Raw genomic sequence first — 20,598 nt, 5'->3', positions numbered from 1 at the left:
ATGAAGAGGCTAGCACAGGATGGAGTAGCATGGAGAGTTGCATGAAACCAGCCTTTGGACTGAAGAGAACAACAACAACAGGATGTTCATCTAGATACTGAGGAGTTCCTAAGATGTGATGAGTTTTTATTCATGAGATTTGTGCAATCTAGTTCTTCTTTCTTATTGTTGGAGGGAAATGCTGGGTTGTCAGCATAGACCATACACTGCCGTGGGTTTTATTTTCATATAGTCTGCCAATAATTATTCCTTTAACTTATTTCTCCCAGGTCCTGAATTCTTTGTGCAATACAAGATTGAACAGTAGGGTGGACAGTCCATCTTCTTGTCAGACTTCTGTTTTAATATCAAAAGCGTCAAACATTTCACCTGAGAATTAAACTTTTGATGTAGTTTGGTTTAATGTTTGTTTAATTAGCTTTGAACATATTAAGTTATGTATGTCTATCTACCTAACTACATGCTTTTTTGAACTCTACAAGGTGATCATTATCTGTTTGCCTTTGCAAACAAGTAAGATGGTTTTTTAGATAGAGAATTATTTCTGAAATGTTATGCTGTTCCTAAATCCTGCCAGTTATTTGTTATCAGGGCTCTTGACCAAGACTTTTGACAGAATTTTGTAGGTGACTGGTGCCAAGGAAATCCCTCTGTAGTTATTTATATGTTTTATTCCTTTTCTTACACAAAGGGTGGATTAAACTTCAATGCCAGACACCAGGAATTTCTTTCACCTGAGTCAGATAAGCAAGAAACACATGAGGTTTCTCAGCAAGTCTTTTGTCTTTTTTTTCCACATTTTGGAGACTACTAACCCCACCCCCACACCCTCTCTCCGCTGGTGCCTTGTTACTTCACATGTTCACATGTTATTTGCTCAGTTTCTTCTAATGTGGGATATTCTGAATTTCACTTTGGCCTAGGATTTTGGAAAATTGAGTCAGTTTTGGTTGATTCACAGTTAAAAGGCACAGTGCTGTTCATTATTTGTTTCCAAAGTCTCAATCTGACTTGTTTCTTGATATTCTGGCAGTTTTTTTAAAAATCTTACATAGTAGTTAGACATGTATTGTTTTCCTTGAAATCTCGTTCATTTTCTACCAGCTCTTCTGGTCATATCGGTATCTTTCAAATCTGATGATATTGAGTCTGTTTATGAATTTTGGTGAACTCTTGTGACTTTTATGTGGTCCTGTGGGAATTTCAGTTTTTCCAGGTTTTGTTTGTAAGTTGTATGGCCTTTTCACATGTGTCATTCCATCAGTTACATTGTGTTTCTTCAGACATATGTCAATGCTTTGGGAAGTTTTCAAGGGTGTATATTTATCAGTTCTAGTGCATTGGAAGGATTATGGTTGCAACTGTTTACATGGGGAATATCAGAGTTGTTTTAAAGATCACCTGGAGCAATTTATTTTTCTTGTTAGTTTCTACCTTGAATAAAATATTAATATGATGGTAGGGGATATTGACTGTACTTTCTCCTAGATCCCAGAAGTTCACTGCTCTTTGTGTGTATTTTTGGTTGCAAATATTAGTAGGTGCATAGATACTGATGAGTGAACAAGGCTTTGTTTTTGGGTCAGGTTGATAACACAGAAATTATTTCAGATAACGATGCAAAGTTCAGTACTGAATAAATGATATTTCTTTAGATTGCAAATCCAGTGCCAAATTGCAGTGGATTGCTAGGGACAGTGACACCTGGTTTCTACTTGTATCTATAGTTCTCTGTAACAAAATGATTTTCAACAACGTACCTCATTTCTTTTAGTGCTACAGTTTGGTTGTTAAGTTGGTCTAATGCATCTGTAGTTGCTTCAGTTTGGCAGTTTTGAGAAGTGTATTGATATTTAATTTACATTTTAAGAAATTTGGGAAACTTTGATAAACTCTCCCACGATGTTCTTGGTTGTCCAGAATCCAATTACAGAGATAACTAAGTGCCTTTACTAGGGACTTGGGAAGTTGCTTTGTCCCTGTTATTTCCAGCACGCTAGAAAGTTGAAGGTAAAGGGGAGATTAATCTGAGTCGAGCTCAGTGTGAGAGCTAAGGTATTAAGCCTACAAGATTTGCCTCTAGAAGTGTTCTGGCCTTTCTTTTAAGGCTTCTGTATGTTCCAATTATCCTTCTTTATTTAACTTTGGACTGACAACAGCATCTACTGGGATATTAAATCTGCCCAGTATTTAATGCAGGTGGAGTTTACAAAATTAATATATTTAAATACTTCCTGATGTCAGATATTTTGTTTAGCTGAAATTTGCTTTGAGTTCTGAGTTTTCATAAATTCCAGTAACTCTCTCATAATGCATTCTATAGCATCATCTTTGATGGTTAAGATAATTTTATTGTCTGCAAATAACAGAGAGACAGAGACTTATATTACCTCCATTCTTTCTCCCACACTTATATTGTCAATCTTTTAGAGCTTCACTAATGTAAATGTACTCACTGTTACAGACAACTAACCTCCCAGCTTCATCCTTGTATTGTATTTGTATTTATTTATTTATCCTGTGCATCACATATTGTACAAAGTACACATGATATAGGACAAGTCATTTTTCTTAACAAATATGTAGTTTGGAAAAAAAAAAAAAATAGGCAATGGACTGCCACTTGGTTCTGTAGCTTGTTTAAATATGGGCAGAAATATCTTATTACACGCACTTAAGAAGGAATGCTTGTTCTATAGTTCATTTATGTTAAAAATATGCATACGTGGAACAAGAAACAAACTAGAGTTGTGCTGCAGGACACTAAAATTTAAGGGACATACAATCATCACAAGAGGAAATGGTTTTGGTGAAGGGAGTATCAGAATTTGAATGGTATTGTGGGGAAGAGAAGAAGTAGATGTGGGTCTTGAATCATGATGATCAAATTTCAAGATTGATGGTACTTGCATGCAGATTCCTGACCAGAACAGTTGTGAATAGTGCTTGCACATCATTTGACATCTGACTGCTCTCTTGTGTAGCTGAGGTGCCATTACTAATAAGTAATGCAAGAGTAAAGTTAACAGTTCATTGACTAACCAAGGTGCTGAGTCATCAATATGCACATAACAAGACTTCTAATGTTGCTAGAATTCCGTCTTGTTTAGGTGCATATCAGTCTTTCAGCAACTCAGCTGTTCAGTGGTTTGTTATCTCGATATGTACCATCATTTATATTCCACAAACGAATTTCGACTACCATATTTATGAGGTGCTATTACTGCTGATGCAAAGAAAGCCCCCTCATAGTAGTAGTGGTAGCAGTCACATGAGGGGGGGGGTTTGGAGAGATCCACCTTATTTTACTCAATTATTCATTGTGTTCTATACATTCTCACCTCAAAGAGAAACATTTAGGGTTGTGGAGTGGGCCAATCTATATATTAAAATGTGAAACAGCTGTTAGAAGGTACATAAGTTATTAACTATGGTTAAATTCCTATATGCACTGTGTGCTTACCCAGGCTAAATTTAACATAATAAAATCACAAGGCTTTGTATGGAGGGAAGACTGCTAGCTCCTCAGTTCTACTGACGAGCTGCTTCTTTACCTCCTACTGCTAGCTAAACACCTACACGGTGATATTGTTGAGAGACACAAAGAGGGGGAAGTGATTTTTTAATTTTTAGCAACAAATATCATTAATGACTAAATGTACTGAGAAGTCATAGTGTTATGATCCCATTTTGAAGATTTTGGAATTTTTACTGAGCTTGCTTTCATCATTGTTGATAGTACACAAGTATTGAAAATACATTGCAGGATTTTACCACATTCATGGTAATGGAGCTTCAACTCCTGATTACAGCCTATCCCCTGAATTTGATTCAGGTCTAGTCTTCCTGGCACAATATGCTTTAAACTATTATTCATCACTTGTTCCTGCTTCTGTTTTATTTTACACTCATTTGTTTTAGGTGAGAACAGAGCTCATCATATCAATAAAAGGATCACTCAAATGATCTGTGAAACATGTAACTAAATAATAGGATTTTTTAAATATTTTCCCAGTATTCTTATTTGACTCTAAAAAGAGATATATACTCAGATCAGTATAATAAAGTTCTTGACAGCTAGTTGTTTATCAAAGAACTACCACAGCAATGACCAACCAGAGAATGAGCCTGGCTACACCTTTCTTTTATTTTACGTTGTTATACTGCTGTGCAAAGATTATTACGGCTCCTAATGTAACTTTTATGGTTCAATTTCATTATGTGCTTTGTTTCTTAGTGCTGATTTTCATATAATACATAAAAAATATTTGCAGTTGACTGCAAAAATGAACAGAAAAGTGACTAGACTGTTAAAAATCCTCCACAGTGAACTCAGTACTGCAGGTTAACAGGAAATGTACGAAGGAGTGCAGTCAACTGAACAGCTGTTGTTGCCATGGCCATATTGATGTGGCAGTAATGGTGATCCAACAGTGTCACAGCTTTCTGTATTGATCTGTCTATCACTTTGTTACTGTGATCTAGGTATAGTGTAAAAATTGGGATTCAATGTAATAGGATGGATATTGTCGTGAGCATTGCATCAATTAGACTCATGTGTAAATGCCCCTGTTGCTAGAGTGACTCCCCAAGCTCTCAATTTACATGTTCCTCGTAATGCGTCATCCAAGGCTGGTAATAGGATGGATATTGACGTGAGCATTGCATCAATTAGACTCATGTGTGGATGCCCCTGTTGCTAGAGTGACTCCTCAAGCTCTCAATTTACGTGTTCCTCGTAATGTGTCATCCAAGGCTTGTGCTATTACTCAAGGCATGATGTTATTTTTGTGCTGGTATATGTGATTTCATTCCTGATTGAATGTAGCTGCAGTCCAAATTGTTTTCTGCACTCCTAAAGGTAAAATTACATTATCTTCTTCAGAAAGATCTTCCTCCAAAAAGCTTAAATCACAGGTGACATCAGGTGATACCTGCGTTTGATGTAGAGACATTCTTAGGGATGATAATCAAATATTAAGGAAAACAAACAACGGAAAAAATAAGGGTAACTGCTGTAACTGCTCACCACTCAGTTGAGGCATTGAGCAGACATGTAAGAGTGTAGGCTTCCATAGCCTGAGACAGTGTGAATAATACCCTTTTGGGTCTTAAATTGAAAACTTACAGAGTAGCTAAACTCATGATGAAGGTGTGTGTGGAGGGGAGGGGAGGGGAGGGGAGGGGAGGGGGGGCAGGTGGGTGGAGAGTGGCTATAATCATGATTGGACATGGGTTTGATTAATTCACACATTGTATTCTGCAAATAATATGGGAGAGCCCTTCAGAGATGTAGAGAGATTCACATTATACAATAAGAGACAGAAACAGCCATTGTAGGTTACTTTTGTAACATGTCCTGACAGTTACAACTAGTGCTAATTTACTCACACTGTTAATTATATTATGTGAATTACTTCTAGCTTACTTCATTTTTAAAAAGGCTTATGTAAGTACAAGGGTTGGAACTTAAATAGTGGCAACTATTTATTCACAACCGATACGAAAGAGTTACATGTTTGCACCTGTTACTGTCTTTCAAAGTAGTCACCAGCATTGTGTAGAACCTATTGCCAGCAATGTGGAAGGCATAATATACCTTTAACAGAGCCTGTTCTGTTTATGGTGCGAATGGAGCGGTCTACTGCCTGTCAAATCTCTGCAACAGTTCTGAAGTGAATGCCGCAAAGTGGTTCCTTCATCTTTGGAATCAAATCAAAGTCATAAGGACTTAAGTCAAGGGAGTATGGTGGATGATACAGTCACATCAACCGAACAGAGCAGCCACAGCTTGTGTTGTATGCGCCCATGCATTGTCGTGCAAAATGATGGGTGGGTTGAACAGAAAGTGTCGCTGCTTCTTTCGCAAAGCTGGTTGCAGGTGATGCTCCAAAAAACAAACAGTAATACTGTGCATTGACGGTGTGCCTTGGAGGAGCATAATGCATTAGGATAACACCATCACAGTTGTACACGAGAATAACCATAACTTTCACCATACTGGGGCCCTGACGCACTTTCGACTTTTGCGTAACCCATTATGACGCCATTTGTTGGATTGGTGTTTCAGTTTTGGGTCATAAAATGTGGCCCATGTCTCATCCAGTGTTATGATGTGGCGTAAGAGAGCCTCTCCTCCATGTTCATAGCGCTCCAAGTGTGTCTGAGCAGCAATCTTAACGCATCCATTTCTGCATTTCCGTCAAGTCATGCGGAACCCACTGTGATGCAATTTTTTGCATGCCCAGGCATTCCTTCAGGATGCGAAGCACAGTCGTATGCACTAATCTGGTTTTGTGGGTGAGCTCACAAATTGTATGAAGTTGATCACTGTCCACCAACGCGGCAACAGCATGCACTTCTTCTTCAGAGACACTAGGACGACCTGCCCAGTGCATGTCTGCCACAGTTTCCTGACCTTCGTTGAAGGCTTTTATCCAACATGCCACTGTTCTGTATGGTAATGCTGATTCCCACGCCTCTTGAAGACCTTGATGACACTGACATGCTGCATGACCTCTGGCACATTCAATCTTGATCCAACTCCGTTGTTCCTGTTTCAAAAACATAGTGACACCGTTATGTTAGACCACTTGCTCACAAGTGATTGTGTTTCCCTCGATTGTGCGCAAACCGATGATGTGGGACAGGCGAGCCCATTTGCTCGGAGGTAAGGTAGGTATGTCAACAATGTGTGCTATCAATGACAACAGTAGATTCCATTGAATAGCGTCTCCACAGCAGTGTTGCCACTATTTAAGTTCCAACCTACATATAAAAGCAGCTACTTTGAAAAAATCCTCTGCTCTTCCTTCACAGAAGTTCTCCTGCACACTTAATGGGACTATTTGTGCAGAACTTCTGTAAATTTTGGAAGCTAAGAGAGAAATACTGGTGGAAGGAAAGCTGTAAGAGTGGGTTGTGAGTTGTCGATGGATAGCTCAGCCTATGTGAGTTTTGCCTGTGAAAGGTAAGGTTGCAGGTTTATATCAAAGTACGCATATCATTCTTTATTTTCAGACAAGCTGGCAAATTAAAACTATCTGACTGAAGATCAGTTTGAATCCAGGAGAGATCCAGGAACAAGGTACAGAATTGTGTATGTGAGGATATTGATGAAAAGATTGATTAGAGTAAATAAGGAACTGCATGTATGCTTCATAGATTGGGAAAAAGACTTCTGTGATCATGAAAAATAGAAGATAATGTTTACAATTTTTTCAAAGTCATTGACTGGGACAGGAGACTGATAAAGAGAACTACTAAATTGAAAGACAAGAGTACTGATTTTCTGCACATATTATCAGTATCTGCTGTCTCATAAAATGATCTTCTGTGGTCAGTGCACCTGAAGTAAATAAAGCATTTATTCAGTAGAAGTGAGCATTTAAAATACTGTGTTAAGAAGTAACAACACATCTAGCAGGGGCTGTTTTATGGAGCTTGGAATTTTTACATTCACTTTCCAATACCTTTACCTGTTAATGGTTATTGTTGCTGCTGTGGTGTTGACAAGTATGAATGACATATCTCTGCCATTGCAAGTTCTTTGACTCTGTTAACTAACGGCCCACACCATCTTGTTTGTTAGTTCATTGTATGACTTCTTGTAATATGGACGTCTGTATGAAATATACCGGTCTTCCAGAAGTGAGTGTGTTACCTTCGGCTATAACCCAACAGAAATCCCACACTGCCAATGAAAATCAGCTTCTGCTTAACTATGACTTTCACAATCGCAGTACAATAAACAAAAAGAATTTTCAGGTAGACTTTGCCCCCTTGCCTAGGGTGCTGAGTGAAGTTATTTACTGCTGTGTGAATGTATTCAACGAGCTCCCATTTAACATGAAGCAAGGAATTTGGAATCATAACTAATTTCAAAAGAAATTTAAAAGCATACCTCATTAATTACCATTATACACATTATCTAACTATTTAGATTCAGGGTTGGAAAGTTCTGTTAGGTACACGGCATGTAGCAATGTTCATTGTAAAGCTGCATGCCAAATAATAATTTATGTTAAACAACACTATTTATTTACAGAATTAGGAAACTATTCTCTTTTAAAAATACCAGTGTAATAACGGAAATGTTGAGCAACCAACAGCTATTTAATGTAACTGAGGAAGCAGCAACTTCTTTCCAAAGTAGCGGCTTCCTTTCTAATTTATTTGGTTAAATTTAGCTGGCATTGCATTAAGCAGCATAGTGAAAGTTTATTGTTGCTACAGTGTACATATTAAGTTTTTATGGCATATCGGGTTGTTGTTAATGTATACTTTGACACTTTGGACACACTGAACATTCTCGTTCTTGATGGGATTTACAGAACACAGTAAATGACCAAGAACTACAGGAAACAGCAAGGAATATGGCCATTATGGAAGACACAGTCCTTTTTTCATATTTATATAAATGACGCTTAATGTCTACATATTGCCAAAAATTAACCATCATTATCAAATGTGTGTAAGAGACATTTTTTAAATTCCATATGCTACTCCATTCACAACTAGAAACATACAGTTATACATTTGTATATTTTATTGCAGGATCCTCTCACAAAAATTGAATTCTACATAAATCACAGAACTAAGAGAGAAAATGAGATTCTGGAAGTCATGAGGAATAATACCACAAAAAAGTTCAGTGAAATGGATTTGGTAAAAATTATATATGTGGTGAGTATAATGAAGGAGCTTATCATTTTTTATGAATGTACTGTTCAAACAGTAAATGAAGTTTCTGTGATATGCCTGACTGTTGTTAATATATACTTCGACTCATTTGACAGCACCAATGGTTGTTATTCTTGATTGGGGTACTTCACTTGTAGTTCTTGCATCCCTATAAGTTATAACTGTCAACATGTTCAGGGTATTTTGTCAGCAGTCACCAACTGCCAATTTGTCATTTTTATCTTCAGTCTTGTTTACAGAGGGGACAATATTTAGAAGAGAAGGAATAGAAAATTTTCACAACCACAACTTGCAGGCCTTAGAAAATTCTCAAGGCACAATTCAGGTTAGACACTAAAAGCAGTTAACTATTAATGCTGTGTGTGTGTGTGTGTGTGTGTGTGTGTGTGTGTGTGTGTGTGTAGGAATTGTAGGAGACACTCGGAATATTGTTTCAGCAGGTCTTACAGCTGCCGTCTAGAAAGACTTTATTCAGACCACTCTTCCAGGCTTGATGCAGCAAGTGCTCCTCCAAGTATAGGGAAGCATGTGGTTTATGTACACGATGGCCCTCCAGTACATTGTTTGCGATAAGGTGGACGGTATCTACCATTACAGATGGATAGTTAGGGTCCTGCACGTTGTCTGTGACTTCAGTCATTGGGATTTTTATCTGGGGCCACCTAAAACATTTGAATTCAGTTGCAGACATACTTCAACAAATCATGGAAGCTTACAAAACCACTGAACTCCACCCAAGGGAGTTTGATAGGTGGAAATGGTGCAACAGTCTATGATCTGACAAGTGCATGCATGTATAGAAGCAATCAGAGGACATTTTGAACATTTGTTATGAGTTTCACACTCAAGAACTTTGCAGAATGTGTTTCCATTATTAACTCAAAAGTCAATTATTTTTGGGGATATGCCTATACGAAATTTTTCCTTGTTCCTTTTTTCCCCCCCCCTTCCTCCAAGGTTTAAAAACAGGTAATTCTGATAGACCCTGTGTACAAGTCTTTATGTCTTGTACTCCAGTAATATCTTATATAGAATTAATTTGCCACAACTGTGATTTCCTTAAATTCTGACTTGTAACAAGGCACACAATTCTTACAATTTTCCCAGTATTTCTAAATACTCTAACACTGAAAACATATTAATACAGTCTCATGCCAGCACAAACTCTCTTGCCAACTTGAGGCTAAAATAGTGAAATGCAAATGTACCCGCATTTGGTAACCTCTATCATTTCGTGCATCCTATTATTATAGACTTTGCAATGTATAGTTAAGTCTCAATGCAGTGTATTGTTAAACAGAATTCAATACAGTTCCAAATTTGCAGTTTCATCCTTGTGCTTAGTTTCTTCCTGGATGCCTGAACAGAGCCTGTTTCTCAGTTTACAATGGCAGTTTTGTTGTAGCTGACCTGTCTCTGAAAGTGACTCACTTGGAGGCTTCTGATCACATTAGATCTAGTGGGAACAGCTTTCTCTTTTTCATTAATCATCAGATCTTTTCTAGATACATAAAACAACTGTATTTCCAGCATCTCTGATATGTCCACATACTTCAACAGACACTTTAAACTTGACAGTCCTGCTAGATATTAAAGCAGAAGCTGTGTTATTTGTTTATATTTCCTACATTATTTAGATGTCTTCTGACAGCATGCATTTGTTAGCCATTTTATGTCATTTTTGTGTGATGACTTGGTCTAATCACTATGTCTAATAGATTGATGCAAGGGGCAGAAAAGTTAAAAGGAAATAAAAAATTTCTAACAACCCTGAACTTTATATCTTCTTACAGAATTTTGTTGTAGACCATGTAGTGTCACAGTTATTGTCTAGAGTATAGACAATTTTGAAAGTGCTCGTATTTATCAGTGCTGGTGTTTTTACATAGGTATTATTCAAAGAAAATAGTTATCCACACAGAGTGCTGTTTACAACAGACAATTAGTTCTCAGGCAGCCTTAAAATGAACACTGTTATTTGCCACATACCTAACAAAACTTTTCAATCCTTGAATCTAGATATTCTGATAATTTGTAGGAAGATTAACTAGTGAGGTATGTTTTTAATTGTCCTTTAAATTGGGTGGGATTATAAATTTCCTGCTTTATGTTCAATGGAAGTTTTATTAACACCTGTGCACAAGAGTACTATAACTTCATTCCAAACCATAGGCAAGGCTCCAAAGTGTAATTGAAACTTGTTTTTTGAGATCACAGTTGAGCTGAAATAAGTTCTTATTGCCAGTGGCAATATCAGTTAAGAATTAAATACACTTGAAAGTTATGTGTAATTTTTATATTTCCTCAGGAAACACCTGAACACCTGCATCCTGCAGCAGCTGTAAATGTTGGTCACCACCTTCAGAAGTTGTTAAAAGAAGGGAAAGTTACAAAACATGAATCACTGTGGCAGTCTGCTGAAGTGAAATCATGCCTGTAATTGCAATGCTGGAATTTTGCTTTCAGTACAATAATGGAATAATAAACAGAAACGAGGGAAGAAAACTGCTGTTAACTTGTAATGCTGACACACACACACACACACACACACACACACACACACACACACACACACTGTTTGTGTGTGTGTGTGTGTGTGTGTGTGTGTGTGTGTGTGTGTGTGTGTGCAGAACCAGTTTGGAAGTCATTTCGAAACAGTGTCTTAAGATATGGGATGAAGTAACTAACTAACATTTCAATGAGCAGCTATTTTAACATTAAAAGCAAGAATATTGAAATTAGAAGTATTTAGACAGAGTGCTACAGATTTCAGTTAAATCCTGTAGTGATGTAGGTATTAAAATATTCCCAGCTACAAACTGAAATAAGCAGAATGTTCTAGAAATAAGTTAATATTTAGCTTATCAGTGACAAAATGGCACTGTTAACAAGACACATGCATGTAATAATGGACATTAACCTACTGTAGCTATTTGATTCTTTGAATATGGTGGAGGATATGTTGTGGTGCTAATATACAGTATTTAATGGCGGCATGTGAGAGAGATGTCCTTGGCAAACATTCACATGATTGGTAGAAGCCATTGTATGATTAAGAATATTGTCAGTCTGAATTCAGATGAATTACTGTACTGTACCGTACATGAAACTACAAAATTTGAGATGGCAGATATAATTTTGATGCATAATTTGTGGATTTTTTTTTAATGGACAATTTAGTTATTGCAATAAAGCAGTTTATGAGATTGTATAAATGCTTTGCAACAATCATTCCTTCTTATACTTCTATTGCTCATACTATAAATGGATGCTTTATAGTGCAATAAATACTATTACATGTTCTTATTTGTAATTGATCGGAAGTGGAGTAAAATTTAAATTCAAAAATAACATGATGTATTGATGAAATCAATAAAGCCAAAATAAGCTTATATACTAAAATAGAATATCAAACAGCATACTGTCTTCCATTTCTCTGCACAAATCTTAAATAATTATTTCCCATTTATGTTATAACATTTGTGCATAACATGCAACCCTGTGAACTTAATGAATAACTGACTCTTAAATTTTTTTATTTTTCTTACTCCTGCAACTGAACCCAAGTCATGTGGGTTCAGACGTTCCATGGTTTTTCAATTCACTTAAGGTGTGTGCTTGTGTGGTTCAGTTAAAAAGGTCGGCACTGAAAACTGTTCTTGTCTTACTGAAATTTCTTGTACCATTAATTTTACATGTGCATTCCAAGAACTATTGTACAGTGCATGGCAGTGGTTATTTTGTACCAACAATAGCAGTTTTTTGTGCTCTATTTAAAGATGATGCAAGGAAAAAATGACCAATGATATGCCTTGGTTCATATCCTGATCTCATAATTCTTATGCAACATACGATAGAGGGAGCAAAGCTCTTGCAAAGACATTCTTGAATGTTGGTTCCCTACACCAACCCAACAGGATTACATGAGAACATAGTTGACATAGTTGTCTTTCATCCAAAGATGGGTCATTAACATAGAAACAGTGTCATTCTGAATGCAGTTTGGAGTTGTGATCATGTAAAAACCGCTATTATGAACAGTAAAATTGCAAGTGACAAACTGTTTAAAAATACAGCCACTCTGCAATAAGAATGACCAAATGTGCTGTTAACATGTTGATTACCACGAGGCTGCAGGCAGCCAACAGTGGAGCCTTACGCCTGATACTATGGCCTGGCCTGGCAGCGAAACATCCATCACTCTACTGCATTATCTTTATTTTTATTGTAACCATAATTTTGTTTCAGATTTACACAGAGGCTTATTTATATTAATTTCGTACCAGCTGAGTTGTGCGGTGGCAAAGACAAAGGAACATGGCTCTGACTCAGTTGTGGTAACAGACTGCATAGATTTGGCTCCCATTTGGACTGAAGAGTGCCCAATGTTGTTCCCATGAGTTCATTGGAAACTGCTGTTTTGATCTACTAAATTATTCACAAAAAGCATTTTCTATTATTCACAAAAAGCATTTTCTAACAAAACAGCTGAAAAAAAGGATATTGCCTGGAGTAGAAATTTTATAACACTGCTGTTCATTGCTTATAAAAGTTACACATAACTCAAATATTATTTGCAGCATTATTTGGACAAATTGGTTGTCCTACACTTCCCTTTCAATTTACCATGTGTTATTAAATGCCCGAGGCTTGATAAAGGACGTTCCATCCTCCTGGGGAGAACAGAGACCAGATCTTGACAGGAGGGTGGAAAAAAAAAGTAATCTGTTGTCTCTTTAAAAAAGGAAAAAGGACGGAATATCAGGGTTTAATGTCTCATCAACCATGAGGTCATTAGAGATGGAACATAAGCTTGGATTAGGGAGGGATGGGTAAGAAACTCGATTGTGGCTTTTCAAAGGAACCATCCTAGCATTTGCCTTAAGTGACAAACCTAAATGTGGATGACTGAATTGTCGTCCTTCCAAATGCTAGTCCAATGTGCTAGCTGTAATTCTCATGTTCTGATAGACAGTTGTCAGTATACTACAAAAGCCCACTCATCTCCAATGATCTCCCCCTCTTTTCACAAATTAATCTGTATACTACAAAAGGTCACTCATCTCCAACAATGTCCCCCTCTTTTCACAGATTGTCCGCCCCCAATAGCTGAGTGGTCAGCATGACGCACTGTCATACCAAGGGGCCCAGGTTCGATTCCTGGCTGGGTCAGAGATTTCTCCACTCAGGGACTGGGTGTTGTGTTGTCTTAATCATAATCATCATCTCATTCTCATCGACAGGCAAGTTGCCGAAGTGGCAACATCTCAAAAAGACTTGCACCAGATGAACGGTCTACCTGATGGGAGGCCCTAGCCACACGACATTTCATTTCATTTCAGATTCCTCTGAATGTATGTCAAATTTAATGCTCAGTGCACCCACATAATGATGGGCGGCATTGATCAGTATCAAAACTTTTGTCAGAGAATGTGTGCATCTGTGTATTAACATATTCAGTGTTGAAATGTTGGCTGATGGCATCTGCGAGTATATGGGAACAAGTTTGTATATCAATTTGCAAGAAAGGCTGTGTCCAATTAATATATGCTCTGAAGATAAATGACCAACATTCTCCACCTTGATAGTGATTTGTATATATATTGAGATGGGGGAGTTTAAATGATACAAAATCATTATGTAACAATGGCAAATATAAGGGTGTACTGAAAAGTAATGCCTCCAAATTTTTTATTCTGTTCTCAATATCAGTTGAGGTTTTTCATGTCATGCATATTTACTCGGTCAACTTTCCCACTTCGCTGATGCAAGTTGCAACCCTCTGGCACTAGAGGACTCTGAATTGTAAGGTACAACATGGTGGTGCATAACGTAGCTATGTCGGTACATGAGAAACAGCATGCTGTTATCAAGTTACTGACTGCAGAAAATGTGACTCCAATTGAAATCCAAAGAAGAGTGAAAGCTGCGTATAGTGACGATGCCAGACCACACACAGGCACTGCAACACCTGCAATACTCCGATGCCTCAAGTTCACTGTCATCCATCATCCTCCATACAGTCCCGAGATGGCCCCGTCCAGTTTTCACCTGTTTGCAAAACTTAAAGAATACCTTTGAACACTTCACGTTGAAAATGCTGAAGCCGTGCAAACAGAGGTGAGGTTGTGGCTCTGTCAACAAATGCAAACATTCTATAGTGACAATAACAAACAGGTCTTTCATTGGGAGAAATGTGTCCATTGTCAGGGTGTCTATGTTGAAAAATAAATATGTAGACATGAAGATTAAAGATGTAGAATGTTAATAACATTTGTTTTATTTAAAAAGCTTTAAGAATTTTCACATAAAAAATTTTGGAGGCATAACTTTTCAGCTTACCCTCTTTTATTCTCAAAACAACTGCAGTAGTTAACTCCTGACACCTTCGCTGTCATTTCGCAGAAATTCTCGAGAGAGGATAGAAAAGCTAGCAAGAAACACTGCTCATGCCACTGTCACCTGACAACTCACTGTCTGTCTATCGGATGGAATGATAATTAATATCAACTAATAATACAAAAGAAACACAAAATGCTTTTTCTCCTAGTGCATTACTGCAGACGTGTGGAAACAATGCTTTTTCTCCACATGTTGTCCTACGCCACTGCAATCAAACGCCAGTATCAGATTTTGATATTCTGCTCAGAAAACTGATGTTGCATCTCTCTATGTAAGGTAGGTACAGCATATTACAATTTCTACAGAGATTCAGGCTGGCAATAACATTTAATTGTCTCAAAATTAACTACTCATATTCCAGTTTGAGCTATTAATTTTATGTCTGAAAACAAACATTTCTTTGAGTGTTGATCGAACTGCAAAACAAAGGTCGGAAATTCTTGGGATTGTGAAGTTCAGTTACATTTTATTACCATTCTCATGCAATGAGATTGCTTTTCAGCAATATTTTCCCTATTTTAGAAATGGTTCTCAAATAGTAAATATTCTGACATTTAGTAGGCTATTTGTTCCACACGAATAAATTCCTTGTCACATTTCCATTCCAAATAACTGATTTAGAAATTCAATCTACCCAAGCCTTTTCTGTCTACTAGCCTTCAAATTTATTACTTTGTGAGCCAGTGGATGGTTTGCTTCTATAAATTTCTGAACAGGAGTTAAACAGTAAGTGTAGTTGTTGTTGAACTCTAATGTAGTTTTTTATAGTACTGTCAATAGGTGTCACAGTTAGAAAAATGCTAAGCTTATCATGTTTGGTAATATTTGACCAAATACCATACAAGATTTCTACCAAGCAACTGAAGCTATGCACTTCTATGTGCATCCTACATTTTTGTCAAAACATGCATGAATGAAATGGACGCCTTTGTAGTTTCAAGTGCAAACCATGATAGTGGCCAATAATAGATAAAATTCAAATTTCAAGAGGCAACAGAATTTTATCAGGAATATAGATATGGTACTCACCACATTTTGCATTACCTTTATTCAAAGATAACATCAGTTAATCATAATTAATCATGCACTTTATTTGTTGTGTTGTGAACAGAATTAGTGATCATTTACATTTATTTATGTAAATGTGATCATCATCATCATCACAGTTAGAATATTTAAAACTGAAATTAATCAGGTTCTTGAAATAGGTCAGTGGCTGAGTGCTCTGGTTAATTTGAGAGCAGAAAGAAGATTAACAATTACTGTATAGAATGCGACATAATGGCTGCATTCTATAGATCAATGACTGTGTATTAACATACTGACTGCTATAAGGCTGCTGGTGGACACAGCAGAGTTTCACATGTTACGCAGTGTGCCTGCCGCCGGCCACACAGACAGGCTGGGCCAATTCATATTAGCAGAAAATTTGGAAACTGTATAAAATAAAGTTATTTTACTTTGTCTTTACTTATACACATCCCTTATACGAGAAAATGCTAAAGAGATGGAAAAATATAGGATGGTTGCAGATAAATCACATCTAAGGCGAACATAGGAACTTGGTGCCCCATGAGGATGGTGACTACCACAGAACAAGAATTAGATGCAAACTAGTTGTAAACAATAGGTATACCTAAACAAAAAGAAAGGAAACAATCACTTATATTACAGTTTATTGAGTAGGCGATTACTGTTACCTCTTTCTTGTGTAAATGTCAGGCAGTGGCCTTTTTTATCTTTTGAGAGTGTGGTAATCTTTATTGGCTTCTAGAGAACATTCAACTGGATAGTGAACCCAACTTCATGTAAATCAAGAAATGAAAAGTAATGCATGTTACTGCAAGAAATATAAAGCAAGTAGAGCCTTAAGCCACAATCTCTCAAACCTAAGATCACATATTATGTGAATTGAAGGTGGAGGGAGGGAAAGTAAAGGAAAGAGAAGAAACTAATGATATCAGCTGCATCGGTATTTTATGCAGAGTCAGTGGAACCGAGGGAAAATGTGTGCCTACTGGGATATGAATTCGGAATCTCCTGCTTACTAAGCAGTTGGGTTAACCACTGTGCCCCACAGACACAGTGTTTAACATAACTGTGCAGACTATCTCTGTATGCCCCTCAGCTGACCCACATTCCCACCTAGCACCACCTATCCACAGTCCTCATCCATATCCTCCATGTTTGCTACTTTGAGATTCCTGCAGGAGGTCAAAAGTGACTGAAGCTGGTGGATTCATAGCCTGTAGTGGTGACAATTATACGAATGCATCGTGTCTATTCTTTTGGACAGCTGCTTTGGGACTTTACACAGAGTCAGCACGCTATCAATCTGCCACCTTCAGCGCAAATGCACAGTTATCTTGAACATTCTGCAGGAATCTCAAAGTAGCAAGCATGGAGAACATGGGCAGGGAATGAGAATACGTAGGCTCTAGGTGAGAATGTGGATTGGCCGAGGGGCGTACCGAGATAGTCCACGCAATTGTGATACACTCTGGGTCTGGGTGGTGCAGTGGTCAATGCAACTGCATAGTAAGTAGGAGATTCTGTGTTTGCATCCCAGTCTGACAGACATTTTCACTGGGCGCTGCTGACTCTGTATAAAGCTCCAATGCAGCTGACGCCATGAGTGCCTTCCCTTTCCTGTCCTTTCTTCCCCCTCCACCTTCAGTTTACATAATATGTATCACAGATATGGATTGTGCATGGTGTCTATTCTTTCGGACATGTCTGAAAGAATAGACATTATGCATTCATATAAGGTCACACCTACAGGCAATGTTCATCCACATGTGACTGACCGTATTACAAACATGCCACCCAAAGATATACTGTACGAAATGCAGTAGAGCTTGTGGCCGCTTGCACGCAGATGGTGTCGGGAATGAGGTTCTCCTGAGTCCAGCGGCAGCTTTGTGGCAGTCAGTGTGTACAGCTGCATGTCGACAAAAGGATTCAGTTTTTCTTATGGATGAAGTTGTATAGAGATCCCAGAAATATCGGTTCCTGCACGAAAATTATGTGCATAATTAGTTTGGATCTTTCATGATGCAGGCTTGTGCATTTGTGTTGTGTTGTTTCTTCCTGACAACCAATTTGCAAAAGTGACACACTCATTCACAAACAGAACAAAACATGCAATGGCCATGCAGAAACAAAACACATGCAGTACAGGTATGACAAGCACGTATGCAAAATGTGCATCTAAAGCATATAGCACCAAGAGAAGAAAATAAACTATACAGGGTGAGCACAAAGTCTTGCCCTGATTATAAAAATTTATAACAGAATAGCCATTTGGAATAACCATTTGACATAATAAGTTACATTTGATGCCGTTACATAGGTTATGTTACTAGTTTTTTTTTGAGACCACTTACATTAGTAAACCTCAACGTGTGCTCCCTTGGTAGCTTGGAGAATGTCGAGGCAGTATTCCAGTCCTGCCAGATGTTTCATAACATGTGTTCTGTCACAGTACCCACAGTAGCTTGTATCCTAGCCTTCAGTTCATCGACGTCAACAACTAGTGTGACGAAGACTCTGTCCTTGATATAGCCCCAGAAAAAAAAAAGGTCAAGGGGCGTAATGTCTGGAGAGTGGGGTGGCCAGAGTGTTGCACCGTTCCTTCCAATCCACTGATCCAGACATTACTCCCCTCTCCAGACATTAAGCCCCTTGTCTTTTTTTTCTGGGGCTATATCAAGGACAGAGTCTTCGTCACACCAGTTTCTGACGTCAACAAACTGAAGGCTAGGATTACTGTGACAGAACACATGTTATGAAACACCTGGTGGTATGTCAAACAGTTATTCTGTAATAAATTGTTATAATCAGGGCAAGACTTTGTGCTTACCCTGTATTATATGAACTGTAATGCCCAACATTATAATATGGTTTACAGAAGCTCGAAACTTAGTGCAGACTTCAAAGAGAGATGTTTTGAACAGTTTTCATAATGAAACTCAATCTTGAAATTTGTCAGAAAATCCAGAGGTTAATGATGTTCTTGAGAAAAACAATTAGCTCTGTATCCACACGAAGTAATATGTGCTATAAAAAGGAGTTCCCAAGGTGATTCCCTAGTCCTAGATTTCCAGAAGGCTTTTGACACTGCTCCTCAAGAGCAGCTTCTAATCAAACTGTGTGTCTGTGGAGTATCACTGGATCAGTGTTTTCCTGTCAGAAAGGTAATAGTAATTCCCTGGAAGTAATTTGGTGCAACAGAAGTGATATGTGTGGTTCCGCAAGGAAAAAAAGTCCTAGATTCTAACAGATTCAAGCATCTGACTACTTTACAAGTGAGTTAATGTGTTAAGTATTTGACGACATTCCTCGTTGCTTTTCAAGCATGTTAATATTTGTGACATATCTCTTGAAATGTGCCGTACAGTGATATAATTTTCCAGGTAAATTCAGTGGTGTATGTGGATAACACCTGCAAAATGTGTTGTAAATAGAATTTGTAGTGAAGAGGTAACAAATTATAACATCATGAGAGATGCTGAAGTTTTACTGCATGAACAACAAAACTGTAGTAACTGATGTTTCAGCGTAACATCACGCTAGCACATCGGCATGGAACATAACATCATAGAAGGCTGTAAGACGACGTCAGCCAATAGAACGCTGACTAGGATGACACCACGACAGGAGCGGCATCTATATGAAGAGAATATAAGTGCCACTCCAGCTAGCCTCAGCCGCACTAGAAGACGAGCTGTGGTATAAACTCTGGGTGTAGCAGTGACTTATGAACTTGTGTGATTTGCTTGCATGGAAATTGTATATACTGAAGGGCTTTGATAATTTGCATGTTGCCAATTGCTTGAGACCCCTCTTTGTAAAAAGGCAAAGTTAAGTATTGTCACTTTAATTTACTGTAATAAACTCCATTAATAAGATTTGCTTGAATGTTGTTTAGCTATCCAAGAAAACGGCTTCCTAGGCACCCTTTATTAGACGAATGTGCAGGATCCAACAAACTTATTTCTTTTCATTATTTTGTGGGGGCGCATCAGTGAATAAAATTAGGTGTAAAGTTGGCTGAAAGTGACTACATGCTCTCATTGTAAATACTGTACGAATATAGTATGGTTAATTTGAGCACCATGAGTTATGCTGCCTCCTCTTATATACACATTTTGTAACTGCAGTACTTGACTTATTGTGTTAAGCCTTTAACATAAGATTACACCTATTAATGAGTATTTATGTCAGTATTTAAAATTTTTAAATTCCATCAATAAAAATAAGAAATATTGAAAATCAAATTTTTGTTGCCATTGGTAGCTGTTAGACAGTCCACCTGCAACTAGGACCAGGTGACTGTTTCAGATGTTTAGTAATATAGATCTGAAAGCCCTCTTAGGTTGTTTGCAGATTATACTGACATTTACCCACCCACCAGTAAAGTCATTACAAGATCAAAATGAAATGAAAATGCGTAATGAATTGTTCACTCTGCGGTGGAGTATGCACTGATTT

At 37.7% G+C, this 20,598-nt stretch overlaps 1 protein-coding gene across 2 annotated transcripts in view; it reads left to right on the top strand.

The window, feature by feature from the left end:
- The window catches only part of LOC124596586 (endoribonuclease LACTB2), a 93,405-nt gene extending 73,414 nt beyond the window's left edge, over nucleotides 1-19,991 (top strand). The window contains exons 5-7 of one of the 2 annotated variants that reach the window (XM_047135778.1): nucleotides 8,557-8,685; nucleotides 11,012-11,230; nucleotides 11,263-12,117. In XM_047135778.1, coding sequence (XP_046991734.1) covers nucleotides 8,557-8,685; nucleotides 11,012-11,143 — 261 coding nt within the window. In that variant the 3' untranslated portion in view covers nucleotides 11,144-11,230; nucleotides 11,263-12,117. Of the gene's footprint in view, nucleotides 1-8,556; nucleotides 8,686-11,011; nucleotides 11,231-11,262; nucleotides 12,118-19,664 lie in introns of those variants that run through there. The other variant, XM_047135779.1, reaches the window with a different exon arrangement.
- The last annotated feature ends 607 nt before the right edge of the window (nucleotides 19,992-20,598 follow it).

Source organism: Schistocerca americana, chromosome 2, assembly GCF_021461395.2.
Source record: "Schistocerca americana isolate TAMUIC-IGC-003095 chromosome 2, iqSchAmer2.1, whole genome shotgun sequence".
Lineage (NCBI taxonomy): Eukaryota > Metazoa > Arthropoda > Insecta > Orthoptera > Acrididae > Schistocerca > Schistocerca americana.
This window is presented reverse-complemented; position numbering and strand designations above follow the sequence as displayed.